The sequence below is a fragment of the Musca autumnalis genome, unplaced genomic scaffold (genome assembly GCF_047663935.1).
Source record: "Musca autumnalis isolate F117 unplaced genomic scaffold, ASM4766393v1 scaffold_2, whole genome shotgun sequence".
Lineage (NCBI taxonomy): Eukaryota > Metazoa > Arthropoda > Insecta > Diptera > Muscidae > Musca > Musca autumnalis.
In genome coordinates, this window is record NW_027411755.1 from 18,175,582 (window position 1) to 18,189,485 (window position 13,904).

At 33.1% G+C, this 13,904-nt stretch overlaps 1 protein-coding gene across 2 annotated transcripts; it reads right to left on the bottom strand.

Annotated features, from left to right (window-relative positions):
- On the bottom strand, positions 1-5,828 carry LOC141393774 (uncharacterized). Of its 2 annotated transcripts, none has more exons than XM_073967232.1 (2): positions 5,705-5,828; positions 1-708 (listed from the first exon to the last, which is right to left on the bottom strand). In XM_073967232.1, exons 1-2 carry the CDS (start codon positions 5,733-5,735, stop codon positions 53-55), a joined length of 687 nt encoding a protein of 228 aa, XP_073823333.1. In that variant the 5' UTR covers positions 5,736-5,828; the 3' UTR covers positions 1-52. The 2 variants fall into 2 exon arrangements, with proteins under 2 accessions (XP_073823333.1, XP_073823332.1); XM_073967231.1 differs by lacking the exon at positions 5,705-5,828 and adding an exon at positions 4,157-4,393.
- Positions 5,829-13,904: the final 8,076 nt, after the last annotated feature.

The following is a 13,904-nucleotide window of genomic DNA, read 5'->3' on the forward strand; positions in this document are numbered from 1 at the left end:
TTATTTAAAATTGAAGGAAATATAAAATAAATAATTTAATAAAATATTAAATTTAATTATTGTTGTTTTGTTGAGCAGCTTGGTTATTTTGTTGTTCTTGTTGTTGAGCAGCTGCAGCTTGGTTATTTTGTTGTTCTTGTTGTTGAGCAGCTGCAGCTTGGTCATTTTGTTGTCCTTGTTGTTGAGCAGCTGCAGCTTGGTTATTTTGTTGTTCTTGTTGTTGAGCAGCTGCAGCTTGGTCATTTTGTTGTCCTTGTTGTTGAGCAGCTGCAGCTTGGTTATTTTGTTGTCCTTGTTGTTGAGGAAAGCAACAACAACAACAGTTTGTCCCGTCGGCCCAAATTGGCGGCGTCTGCGTATGACGTGATCTCATTTTTTTTTGTTGTTGTTGTTTTGGGTAAATTTTCCGTTTACGTGCTGCTTGAGGTGGTGCTGCTGCTGGTGCTGCTTGAAGTGGTGCTGCTTGAAGTGGTGCTGCTTGAAGTGGTGCTGCTTGAAGTGGTGCTGCTTGAAGTGGTGCTGCTTGAAGTGGTGCTGCTGCTGGTTGTTGATAATATTGGTATCCAGGCAGTGGATACTGGTGTTGTGGTTGTTGGCGATATTGACCATAGCCACCATAACCGTGACCATGTTGATGTTCCTGACCATAACCACCATAACCAGGTTGTTGATGTGGTTGATGTTGGCTGCACGATGCACAGGAGCAACCTGTAAGAATTATATTATTATTAATTGATTCACATTGGATTGGATTTATAAAAATACAATTCGAAGTATTACACTATGAAACACTGAAAATGCAAACAACTTCCTTCTAGTATGCATTTTTGAAAGTACATACAGTGTTGGTCACAGTTTTGATAGGGCAAATTGAAATATTTTCGTAAACAAAATCCTTTTCTATAATGTATTTAACAGATTTAATGATATAAGTGAATAGTATTATCAGTGGTTTTTTGAAAATAAAAGTTTTGTGAAAACGCCTTAAGGGGACATATAATTAGCACACCCTAAGATTTTTTAATTTAATTCAATTAATATACAAAAATTTATTTATATTAAAGCTAATTCATATTCGAAACGTATTGAACAAATCATTTTTTGAAAGAAAAAATAATTTATCACCCCGGAATCTCAAAATATATCCCACTAGCGGATCATTTTTCGTAATGTACACTTAAACGCCAGAACGTCGCCAAAACTTTAAAAACAAATGTACAATTGGATTTGAAATTATTGGAATTGTTAACAGATTACCGAATTTTAAATATAAAGTGCAAAAACTTTTCAAAAAGTGTTTACGGTAGATGATTCATTGAAGGAAATGTTCGATTTGGAAGGGGTTTATAGAAAGAATTGAATTGAATATCCATGAAAGTAGGCATATACTATTTCAAATTTAGACCCCAAGTATGTTTGGACGAATAGACTTCATGCATCCCTCTATGGGCACTACAAACTTTGCGATCTGAGTTCCAAAGGTGATGTTTTGACCACGATTAGATGGTTTGTCTGTAATACACTTGTCATTTTTGGCGATATTTCATATCGTCACTTTATTTATGTCCAAAATTAAAAAAGAAAAGAATCAATTCGATTACTTGTGGAGGCGATTCAACACGATGCAACGTGTTTGTTTATTGCGTTGTTTGCAAAATATATAGAGAATATAGATTCTGTATACAGATGAAATCGTAAAAAATGATTTTCGATTCGATTTGTGTTTGCCAATAATAAAAATAATAATAATAAAACAAAGGAAGTAGCAAGCTAAAACAAACATTCGTACATAAAAAAAACTAAAGTTGATTTTAAAAATTCAAATACTGCTAATTTTATTGATTTTTGCAAACAACAAACAAAAATCACAGCAAAGTATGAAAACAATTAGAATGGTAGACAGAACAAATCTTGGCGACAAAAGGACTAACAAACAAAAGAAAAAAAAATAATTTTAAGAGATTTTTTTTGAATATGCTCATTTCGAATTTCATATAGAAGAAAAATTTACTTTTTTGGATTCATTCCAAATAGCCATCGAATTGAAATAAACAATGAAAATTTTATGGTTTGGTTGTTGCTTGGTTGGTTGCTCGGGACGGCCGGTCTGTTGTCTGGTCGATTCGTACGAATCGACGTACCATGACGTAGCAGTTTAGAACCATATCATGACGTTATTCAAAATGTTGTTGTAGATTCTTAATAGAATTACTTTTTGATTTTTTTTCTATTTTTTTGAAAAAGTTCCTATGCACTAATAGAATGATTTCCTTTCTTATCAATTGTAGATGATGGTTGTTGAAATAACAACAACAACAAAACAAACAAAACAACTAAAAAATAAGAGATCATTTACACCATTCATACCGCAGCAATAGGAAATTGAAAAAGTCATAAAGGTGACGATCTACATCTTTCATGAACTTGATTAGGGGTCTAATGTAAGGGTTGCTGCGTTATATGGAAAACTCATTATAAAGAGACAATTTAGTCAGAGATTTCTTAGTTTTCTTTTCTTTCATTAAAATTCGTAATAGAAAAGTTCGACTGTATATTATAATTTAACTTTTGCGGGAGATTTTGTTAAAGATGTTAAGAAGATTTTGAATAAAGTATTTCATGATTTATTTCATATAAATGAAACTAGAAATACATATCGTTACGATAACGATATTGGGATACCGTAACCCACATGGAAATCAAAATTTGTTTTTGTGATGGAATCTGATACACAAGGCTAAAATACATGCCCTGGCAAAATTTCAAGGTGACCCAAAAGGAATTCAGGGCTTACTCTTCATTTGCTTTCAACAATTTTATTGGGAGGAATCCACCAAGAACAAATAAACAATAACATTTATGAAACGCATTTAATAATTAAACGTTGTATACGTATATTCTTGTGAGAAAAGAAATTTTGTTATTTATTTTTAATTGAAACAAAATGTAGTACTGTATCACCTTCATTCTTGCACCAACCATGGTTTAATTATATAAGATTTTTTTGATTTACCTTGATTGTCGTCGACAAAACTATTACCAAATTCATCTCACTGTCAATTTTTATACCCTCAGCATTTATGCTAACGAGGGTATATACACTTTCATACGGGCAAAATGTGCCTCATCGAAATAATGGGTTTAGACCCCAAGTATGTCCGTCCGTCTGTCTGTCTGGCAGGCTGGATAACTCTCGAACGGATCAATCGATTCGGTTCAAATTTTGGCTTTCGTAATATTGTTAGGCCTCCGATGTGCTGCTAAGGTCGTCCTTAAACGCTCATGCAGATTACCAGTCATTCTAAACTGCAATCACGGAATGTAGAATCATTTCTCTTCTCCCAATCGATAAGTGTGTGACTCATGACTTCAACATCATTCATTCTTTAACTTCTCAAGATGGGTTGACAGTGGAGATGCAGAAAAGTTAGAGATTTCTTGTTCTAAAGAGACTAATTCTGTTACAAATTACCAAACCCGGGCATTCAGTGTGCAAGGCGGATGTGCTTACCTTTTAACAGATTGGTATGTTGTATAAGCCATGCATTTTCGGACTTTAAAATCCCATATCTCGGGATGAAAGCATTCACGAGTCATGACCAAAATTTTAGCCCAACTCTATCAGGGCAATCATGAATAATTCCCTTGGAATTTTCCTCACGGAAAATAAATTTGAAAAGTGAAATTCTTTAAAACGTTGAAAACTGCTAGAATCTCTTAAATATATAATATTCCCGCCATATCGAACAAAATATTCCCTTTTTGTATGTCTTTATATGTGGTAAAAAGATTTTAGATTCTTTTAGATAGTTTTATTTTCACTAAAAACAAAAATCACTTTTAAAAATGTACCTTTATTTATGCTGCACCCTCTGCACCCTGTAAATTTATCTCTTGAGAATAGAGCATTTAGAGTTTTTGTGACAGATAATTGGATAATTGCATTGCAAAACAAACATTCCAACGGCAATAGAACAGTTAGAGTGGAGTGATTTTGTTGTTACTATACAAATTGTTGTCAAGGTCAAGAAAATAATTTAATAATACGACACGATTACGATTGTATTGAAAAATACATATTCCACAATGTTTTTTTTCTAACTCAGTTTTTTTAGTTCAAGGAAACTAGAACTTTTAAATTGTGTGAAGAACTTACCCGGATTTGGAGGCAAATCGAATGAATATTCGATTTGAATCGAATTGCGATATCTTTCAATTCTTGGATGGCCATCCATGGTTTGTGGTAAGACATTTTGCAATTTTTTTTTAAATTCTTTTTTGTAAAAATATAGAAATACTAAATGTAATTGCAAAAAAATCTCGGTGGTGTTTTTGTTGTTGTTAAATGCTGTTTTCGTTGTGTTTAGCGGCCGGCTTTCGAAAACCAACTGAAGAAATTCAATTTTAATTCAATAGTTGGAGCTGACTGGTGGGGTCGGCCAATGGAAGCCAGAGAGAGAGCGATAGTGAGAGCAAAACTCAACAACAGGTTTATGAAATTAGGGATGCCCGTCTTAAATATTTTTTTACAAATTAACCCCCTGTTTTTGTAACTTATTTTACTTATTTTTGATCGTTCGTCTATATTCGTAATAATTTAGGCATCCATAGCTCAGCCCACACATGACATACAGACTTAATTTTTCGTACATTAGTTCCATATATAGTTATGAATTCCTCACTTAAATATCAGCGCTCTACATTTGTAAAATCGATCTACAAAAAATTTTACGAAAACAGGGGTAATTGTGTTTCCCGGGGAATTTGTTCCCGGTCCACATTGGAATAATTTCATGAAATAAATTTCATTGAAATATCTGTTCTTAGTCTAAGAACAATTGAATTAAATTATGCGTTCTTAAGGTGTGAACAGAATGAAATACGCCGCTTTTTTCACGCTCAAAGATTAAAGGTTTAATTAAAGATTAAATTCATATGCTTTTCTTTTCTGTTTGATTAAAACCAACCGGTCAAATGATTGATTTTACCAATTAATAAAGTCGTACGAAATTTATTACGTTATCCAGTAATACATGAAATATTGAAATGAAATTGTATATTGTATTTGGATTTCTTGGTAAATCAATACAATTTCATTATATTTTGTCCAGGTAAACATAGAATACATAGAATTCATGGATACTTTTTTAACAACCATGGAATTCAATTGGAATTGAATAATTAGAATTCTGATACAGATTCAGATTCATACAAGGTCACTTGAATCGCTTTTATGAGGAATTAGAATAACGAAATTAGATAATCTATTTGTAATCTAATTTCATTCAGCCTGGAATGCAACTCCCACTTTGACAAACCAAACCACCGCATATTTAAAAAGTTTAATCCAACGAAAATATTTAATTTCCCGTACCCGAGATTTGCACCTGACCTGTCCCGGACCAGGATGAATGTTTGGACTGGATTCGGATCGATCTGAAATTTTTATCAGTGATGGGCAGGAAGTCCATACTTCCCGAGATATACTATATAAACAAAAAACATCGAAAAAACGATCAAATTTTTTTTATCATCGATCCGAATCCAGTCCGTATATTCAACTATTTAGAGGTTCGATTGAAAAATGTAACATTACATTAATGTAATTTAATTCTACGAATTTAAATTCTACGAATCAATTCTATCTATCAATAGATTCTATATAATTATATTATATATATTATATTTATTATATTATACTTACCACCATTCCACCATCCATTCATCCCATTCATCGTAGTAAATCCTCTTTATATTATTTAATATACTTTTAAAAGTTTTTTCACGAAATTCGCGCTCGCTTCGTTTTTTCTTAAATTGAATTACTAAGAATGATAATTGAATGATGTTGGCAACTTGATGGATGTGTTCACTCACTTGAAAATAATAACATTGACGTACGTCGGCGTACGTACGTCAAGAGCGTTGATCCGTGGGTCGAAAAACGTATACCATATCAAAATATTTGGTCTGTTCCTTTACTTCTGAAAATGGTAACCGGCAAAAGAAGTAAAAGTTGAAAACTGCTCCCATATGAATTGTATTGTGTCTGATGTAAAGGAACGCTTTTCGAGTAAAAAGTTGAAAAACTTGGAGATTCTTGAACGTAAAGGAACAGGGTTATTTTCTTTATAAAATTTTTAATTTGACATTTATTTCCTTTATGAAAGTTTTCATTTCAAATTTTCATAGAATTGGGCCCCAGTTCACAGTAACATACTACATTTTTTTTAACTACCAATTCAAATTTATGGTATGTTCCAGAACTGCAAGAATCTACTAATTTCAACTATTTTTCCGATAACATAAAGGAAAAAATGTTATCGTAGTAAAAAATAGTAGCTTCTTGCAGGTTCTGGAACAGAGCAATTGTCACTTTCCCCAAAAAAAGTCTTCAAACTTTTTTGAGTTTTCGGATTTGAGTAACTTGACAGCGGCAACATTGAGTATTTCTTCGTCTATAAATTTATTTGTCTATGGTGAAATTAGAGGAACTTGCTTCTCCGAACGACTGGTTCAGGAACAGACATTAATTTTCAATAACAACAGTTCAGAACTAAAAAGTTTTTACAATTTTTACCATTTTGGAACAGAGTAATAAATACATTTCGAAAATCCTTTAAAACTTATTTTTAAAATTGATTTTCTTGCACGTAAAGGAACAGAGCTATAATGTCAAAGAAAATATTGAATAATAGGGCCGGCCATTCTTAAAATTTTCTCAGGATAAACATAAAATACATTTTGAAAATCATCTAAAATAGAACAAATTCGAATCAAAATGTAAATATTAAGCATTCAGAACTATCGTAGATCATTGTTATTACACGTTTACGATGACAAGAAGTATTTAATGGTAGCAAATTTCGAAGTTTAAAATTTCATTTTATTATTAATTTGCCTTGCTTACTATTTAAACTGAACAACGTACATAAATCGTCGCCACATTTATATTATATATTACCCTAATTAGGGTACTATATTCAAACATTCTATAAAGTGTCATACTTTTACTACCCTATTTTGACAATTTTTTGAATAACGTAGTATCATCTATACGTTGTGTTTAAATTACATACGCAAGACGTGACGTGTTACAGTACGAGCGTATTTAGGTAGCTTATGATAAATGAGCTTTTACATGGGGTTGGCAATTCGGTAATTCTAAACTTCACTTCAGGACAGACAGCAAGATAGAATAGGAGATAGAATAGGAGATATTAGAAAAATATTTAGTTAATTATAGTTATTAATTGTTAAATTGCTTATAATTAAGTTAAATATAATATTTAGGTTAGTTAGTTGTTATAATAAATTTTAGTTGTTAGGTAGGTTGTGTGTTACCATTTAAGAAGGTAAGTGAATAATTATGCATATGTATATATGTATGTTCATAATAAAACGGTGTAAATGTGTAAATGTACAAATGTATGTACAATATTCAAAAACTAAATGACAAATATTCAATATTGAATCACATCGTGATGGTGCATCGGGTGGTGCAAGATTAATGGGGTGAATCGATCATATCAATCATAGAATCAAAAAATAAAAAATCATTACAGTAGGTGTGTTCGGTATGTTCGTTTAGAGAGTGTTTACACTATCTGTCACTTATTTTATTGTCAAAGTGCGTTCACACTAGCATGCAATTTCGTATGACCACATAATAATATATCCAGTAACCATTTGTAAAAATTTTGAGTAAATGAACTCACATAATCTTTTTGTATGAATAATGTTTTTATATATTATATAATAATATATTTTATAATACTACATATTATTAATTTACTAACATAGATTTAAGGGTCGATCATTCGGTCATTGAATAATAATGACCGATGCATGCCGACGTAGCTGAGCTCTGTCATTCCGTAGAAGGACAGAATCAGTTTGCGTTGACATGTATTCATTTTTTTTTTTCATTTTGATGTCCCCGAACTAACCAAAACAAAAAAGTGCTGCTTGTGCTACCATCAACATATGCTATGCATGTATGCATTCTTATGCTCAGTGGTCATAAAACATCTCCAACAAAGCATCGTCAACATAGGTCCCTGTTTTGGTATAGCCCCCATATAACGGTATCTCCCTATTTTCGGTATTTTGAGAATTTTAGCCACAATTTGTAACCGAACTATCTGCAATTTGCCATTTGAGGTTCTCTGTGGTCATGAAACATCCCCACCGAACATCGTCAACTTAAGTCCATGTTTTGGTATAGCCCCCATACAACGGTACCTCCCAATTTTCGATATTTTGAGAATTCTAGCTACAGTTTTTAACCGAAATATCTGTAATTTGACATTTGAAGTTCTCAGTGGTCATAAAACATCTCCAACAAAGCATCGTCAAGATAGGTACATTTTTTTTCCAAAGCCCCCATATTTTCGGTATTTTGATAATTTTAGCTGCAATTTTTAACCGAACTTGCTGTAATGATCGGTATTTTGCGAATTTTAGCAACAATTTTGTCTATTCAAAAATAATCGTCAATATACATAGGTCCATGTTTTGGTATATCCCCCCATATAACTGTACCTCCCGATTTTCGGGAATTTTCAGTGGTCACGAAATTTCTTCACTAAAATTCGTCAACATGGGTCCATTTTTGAGGGTCTACATTGTTTTGATGAAACTACCCTCAATTTGACTCTTGAAGTTCCCTGCAGCTATAAAACTTTTCCGCCAAAAAATTTAAAGATAGCTTGACTCTTTAATTTAGCCCCGTAGGTGGTACCTTTCACCTACCTTTCTTGTGGAAGAAAGGCCTTGGTGAGTATATTATGAACCCCGAAGGACAGATCCGCCGTGAGTCGAACTTCCGCGTTATGGCGTGATTAAATTTTTGTTAGAGACCCTGTGGGCCATCAGGAATTAGCTTTATATCTTTGTTCACTGTTACTTAAGTGCTCAACAAAAACAACAAAAAAAGATATAATGCTAATTCATGATGGCTTACAGGGTCTCTTGCAAAAACTTCATCACGCCATAACGCGGAAGTTCGACTCACGGCTCATCTGTCCTTCGGGGTTTTTAATATACACACACCAAGGGCTTTCATCTCCAAAAGGAATTATCTCGGCCCCAACATTTGTGTTCACAGTGTAATTTAAGCAATAGTGGGAAGCAGTAGGAGTCTATCCATTGTCGAAAAGTTGTTCCACCTAAAATTGTGAAAGAGCCCTAATTATTCCATTTTAATTAAGACTATTTTATGGTGGAGGGTATAAAAAGTTCGGCCCGGCCGAACTTAACGACTTTTTACTTGTTTTAATGTAAACTGTCAAAATTTTCGCCAAATGGTCTCTTGTTGTCTCTTTTTATCGCTTGTGTTTGTCTATAAAGTGTAGACATGCTAGCTCTTACTTACCGAATCATAGGGTTTTTTGTTTGCATTTTTCATGGCGAATTCATAGTTTTTTGACGTTTTAGATTCGATCAGCTGGGCTGAGGCATCTACCTTTCTAATTGTACCATGGAGAGAGCGGAGAGGAAAGAGCTCCTCAATACTCTTTCCTACCCCCTGTTGCCAAAAACTGAATTTACTTTCCCGAGAAATTTGTGTGTCTAAACACGGACATAATTTGACGTTTCGGTTCAGTTAGGGTACTCTAGATTGAATCCGGCAAACCTACATTTACATCAAACAAGGTTTAAGTCCAATTTACATATGCATATTAAATGATTTCGTTTTACGAAATCCTAGAATCAAATGAAGTGTATTTACATCTGTTTTTTTGCGTCATTTGCTTACGCACACAATCGCACATACACACTTATACAATAACACAAACACACGCACACAATATATTTATTCAGAAAAATAGGAATTTCACAACACAAATGTGTATCAAATAACTTAAATTAATTCCAAAAACAAAAAAACATAATTTTTGCAAGTTTTTTAACTATTTATTTTCACTTTTGTCATCGTTTGAGTATTTTTGTTTTTCTACTACACACACAAACAAACAAAGACATCATAAAACAGTTGCATTTTTTTGGTAGTACCAAACTTCTGTACCAAATATTGACTCTTTATCTTTAAAATTGCGAGGTGTATCTTGATTTTAACAGACAGACGGACGCACGGACATTGTTAAATCGGCATAGAATTTTATGCTGATCAATAATATATATACTTTATAGGGTGTTCTGCGTCATGGTACAATTAATTATGGCTATATTAGCCCCGGTCCACACTAGAGTGATTTCATCGAAAATATTTCATGAAATTATGAGTCTCTAGATCGACTTTCATAGTAGAGTAAAATCTTAAAATTGCTGCAGTGAGGAATTCGATTTAAGAACGCCTAATTTCATGAAATTTTTTAATGAAATTCACGCTAGTGTGGACCGGGACTTATGTTTGGTTTACATTCGGCGTATTTTCGTGATTTAGAAGGCGTTTCGTGATTTCGCGCGGAATCAAGCAAAATTTATCATGATTTCGCATAAAAAAATGAAATCGTGATTTCAGCGAAATCAACATCGAAATCAACAAAAAATAAGTGTAAACACCGGATTTCGTGAAATCCAGTGGATTTTGGAGCGCAAGTGTAAACTTGGCATTAGTGTGTATGGGTGAGATAAGCGGGTTTTTGGAAATTCGAATTAGAAGGGTACGAAAAGTACAATAGGTAATAAATTTGATACCATTAGGTATTATCAAATTTGGAATGATAATTTGGGTTGAAAACTAATGTCATGTTCACACGAGTGTTTCAATTACGTTGTTCGCCTGTTGAGGGACTGGGATAGGACGAGGGCGGGCGGAAACGTTACCAAGGAAATGGAACATTTGGACAATTTGAAATTCAGAAAATTATTTTTGCTGAAGTTTGGTACAATAGTGGTCAAATGTAAGTTTGTGCGTGTGGGTATTAAAACAAAAAGTGGTAGTAATGGTTTTCTTTGTTATAGTGCTCTTTGGTTTCCAGTTAACTTGGATATTTTGAAAATCTTACGTGGTGTTTTGGAAATGTGGTCGGCGACGTGTCGTACAGTAGGTGTGGAATTGTTGTGGGACTTCGTTAGTGAAGACTCAAATCCCCATCTAATTCCCACTTGACATCCAACTTTGTGGAACTCTTGTGGAAACAGAGCAAAAGCAAGCTAAGTTATAGGGATAGGGATTTCTGTTCTTCTAAGATAAGAAACTGAGGGTATAGATCCTATATAGTATTTCCATTTTTGATAAAATTTTCTTTGCCTTTTTATATTCCACTTTTTTATAATATTAATTATGTGTTTTTTATATAATATGTAATAAATATTAGGATATTGAATGAATATGTTGTGCTAGAATTATTTGGAGGGAAGGGGAGGAAGGATAAGGGGATATGTCAGGAAGATAAAATGTTATAATTGGCGTTTCAAATGGGGTTCCTGGTGACCCAAAAGTACAAGAACGGAAAAATTCAAATATTGTAAAAATTCCAGCTGAAATGTCAAAAAAGGCAACATGTTTGTCGCCTTCTCATTGGTTGACACGCCAATTTTTTTTTTTTTGACACGCCGATAGATTTTTTGACGTTTCTGTAATTTTTCGTTCCCGTACGTTTAGGAAAAATTTATGCGTTCAACTCATTCTTGACAGTTTTCTCTTTTTCATATTTTATTATTAAAAAAGCTTATGTGTACAACATTTACAATATATTTCTATTGCTTTCTTTCAGATGTCAAAAAAAAAACATTGCTCTATACCAACATGCGGTAACAACTCAGCATTAATGCCTAACATGAGATTTTATGGCATTAGGCGCGAGTGGTTTAACATGTTGGTAGAAAAATATGGTAACCTTAAATTTAAGTTTATTTGTTCTGACCATTTCAATTGGACAGCGTTTTCCAAGAAAGGGTCAATATATCCTGGAGTTCTTCCAATCCTAACGGATGTTATAACGGAAGAAAACATTGAAATGGTGGCAACCATTAATCCTGGAGTGTTTCGAATCATCATGGGTGAAGATATTGAAACCAATAATCCAGAAGCTCTTCCAATCCTAACGGATGTTATAAGGGAAGAAAACATTGAAATGGTGGCAACCATTAATCCTGGAGTGTTTCGAATCATCATGGGTGAAGATATTGAAACCAATAATCCAGAAGCTCTTCCAATCCTAACGGATGATCGAATGGAAGAAAATCATGAAATGGTGCCAGAAGCTCTTCCAATCCTAACGGATGATCGAATGGAAGAAAATCATGAAATGGTGCCAGAAGCTCTTCCAATCCTAACGGATGATCGAATGGAAGAAAATCATGAAATGGTGCCAGAAGCTCTTCCAATCCTAACGGATGATCGAATGGAAGAACATCATGAAATGGTGCCAGAAGCTCTTCCAATCCTAACGGATGATCCAATGGAAGAAAATCATGAAATGGTGCCAGAAGCTCTTCCAATCCTAACGGAAGAAAATTATGAAATTGTGTCAACTAATGATATAAATAGTCATAATAATGAAATGGTACCAATAAATGTTGATCACAATAACGTTGAAAATGATAATAATCATAGCAATGATGAAATTATACCAATTGATCATAATTATGCTTGTGAGGTTGAAATTGGTAATAATAGTAATCAAAACTTGCCATTATTAAATAATGATATTAATATGTTGTTCCAACAAATTCTGGCAGGTAATTACCAAAATTCCCAAGAAGAGAAACACATTCTCATGGAGAAGGCATTATCATCAAGAAAAGCCTATATCAATGAACAGCAAAGGTTCAGATTAGATACACCCAATATAGAGTATATAGAATCAAATTACCCACAATGTCCCATGGGTTTTTCTGACTCTACTAAACATACATTGCGGGTCATTTTCAATAAAATGACTGAACAAGAAAGACTATGCGTATTAACTTTTGACGCATTATATGTGCAAAATAATAACAAGAAAGGCGCATACGCCTTTCTTTTGGTTAGTCTGTTCTCTAATTGGAGTGTTTTAATAGGTGTTGCGGAAAAACATAGCTATACATTGGAAGATTACAACGATATGTTATCTGTTGTATATACCGCAGCAAGTGACATAAATGTTAAAATTGTGGTAACAGTTTGTGATGAACAATTCGAACATATCCACTTGTTCTCACAACTGAATAAAGGAATCATTCGCTTTGAATGTTTTCCAGGGAATGAAATGTCCTTTATGTTCGATATTGTACATTGTGTATGTACGTTAGTTAGAAAATTTTGTAATTCACAAGTATCGTATTGTGGCGCAAAAGCTTCATGTACATATTTGAAGCTTTCTATAAAACAAATTAGATATTTTAACAGGAGATATAATTATGATTCATTCTCTTTTGACAAATTCAGAGAAGTCTTCAATAATGATATGTTAAATGTTCTATCGTTATGCAATCCATGCAATGAATTATATGCCACAAAAGAACTTGTAGCAAATGTTTCAGCTATTCTCGAAGTCTTAGAAAATGACGAACTTTTCTCTTTCGAGTATAAAAAAACTGTCTTCAGAAGGTTTTCCCTATTTTTAAGTCATACTCTTTATGGTAAAAGAAAGCCTGTGCGTCCTCTTTCTGCTATAAACACTATGATTTACCTATGGGAAACTCACGGAAATTTTCTAATGTGCCAATGTACAACACATCATACCGTAGAAAAATTTTTTTCCATTCTACGAGATCGTTATCGTGGTACACCATCATTTGACAACATTCTATATGCTAAATCAAGATCAGATGCAGCAATAGAATGTACAAATGAAATAGGAAATAAACTATTTTGGATGGAAGACAAATTTCCAAAATAGCATAAAAAGTATGTAAATAAATTAGTAAGTGCCTTAAAAAGTATTTAAATACTAAGTATTAAAATACTTTACCAATAACTGAAACAGTTATTAAGTTAGATAAGTATATAA

Excerpts from the sequence above, each read along its gene's own strand:
- LOC141393774 (XM_073967231.1), bottom strand. The coding sequence starts at position 4,235 with ATGGATGGCCATCCAAGAATTGAAAGATATCGCAATTCGATTCAAATC. Across the intron at positions 709-4,156 it reads CGATTTGCCTCCAAATCCGG|GTTGCTCCTGTGCATCGTGC; the intron begins GTAAGTTCTTCA and ends TAATTCTTACAG.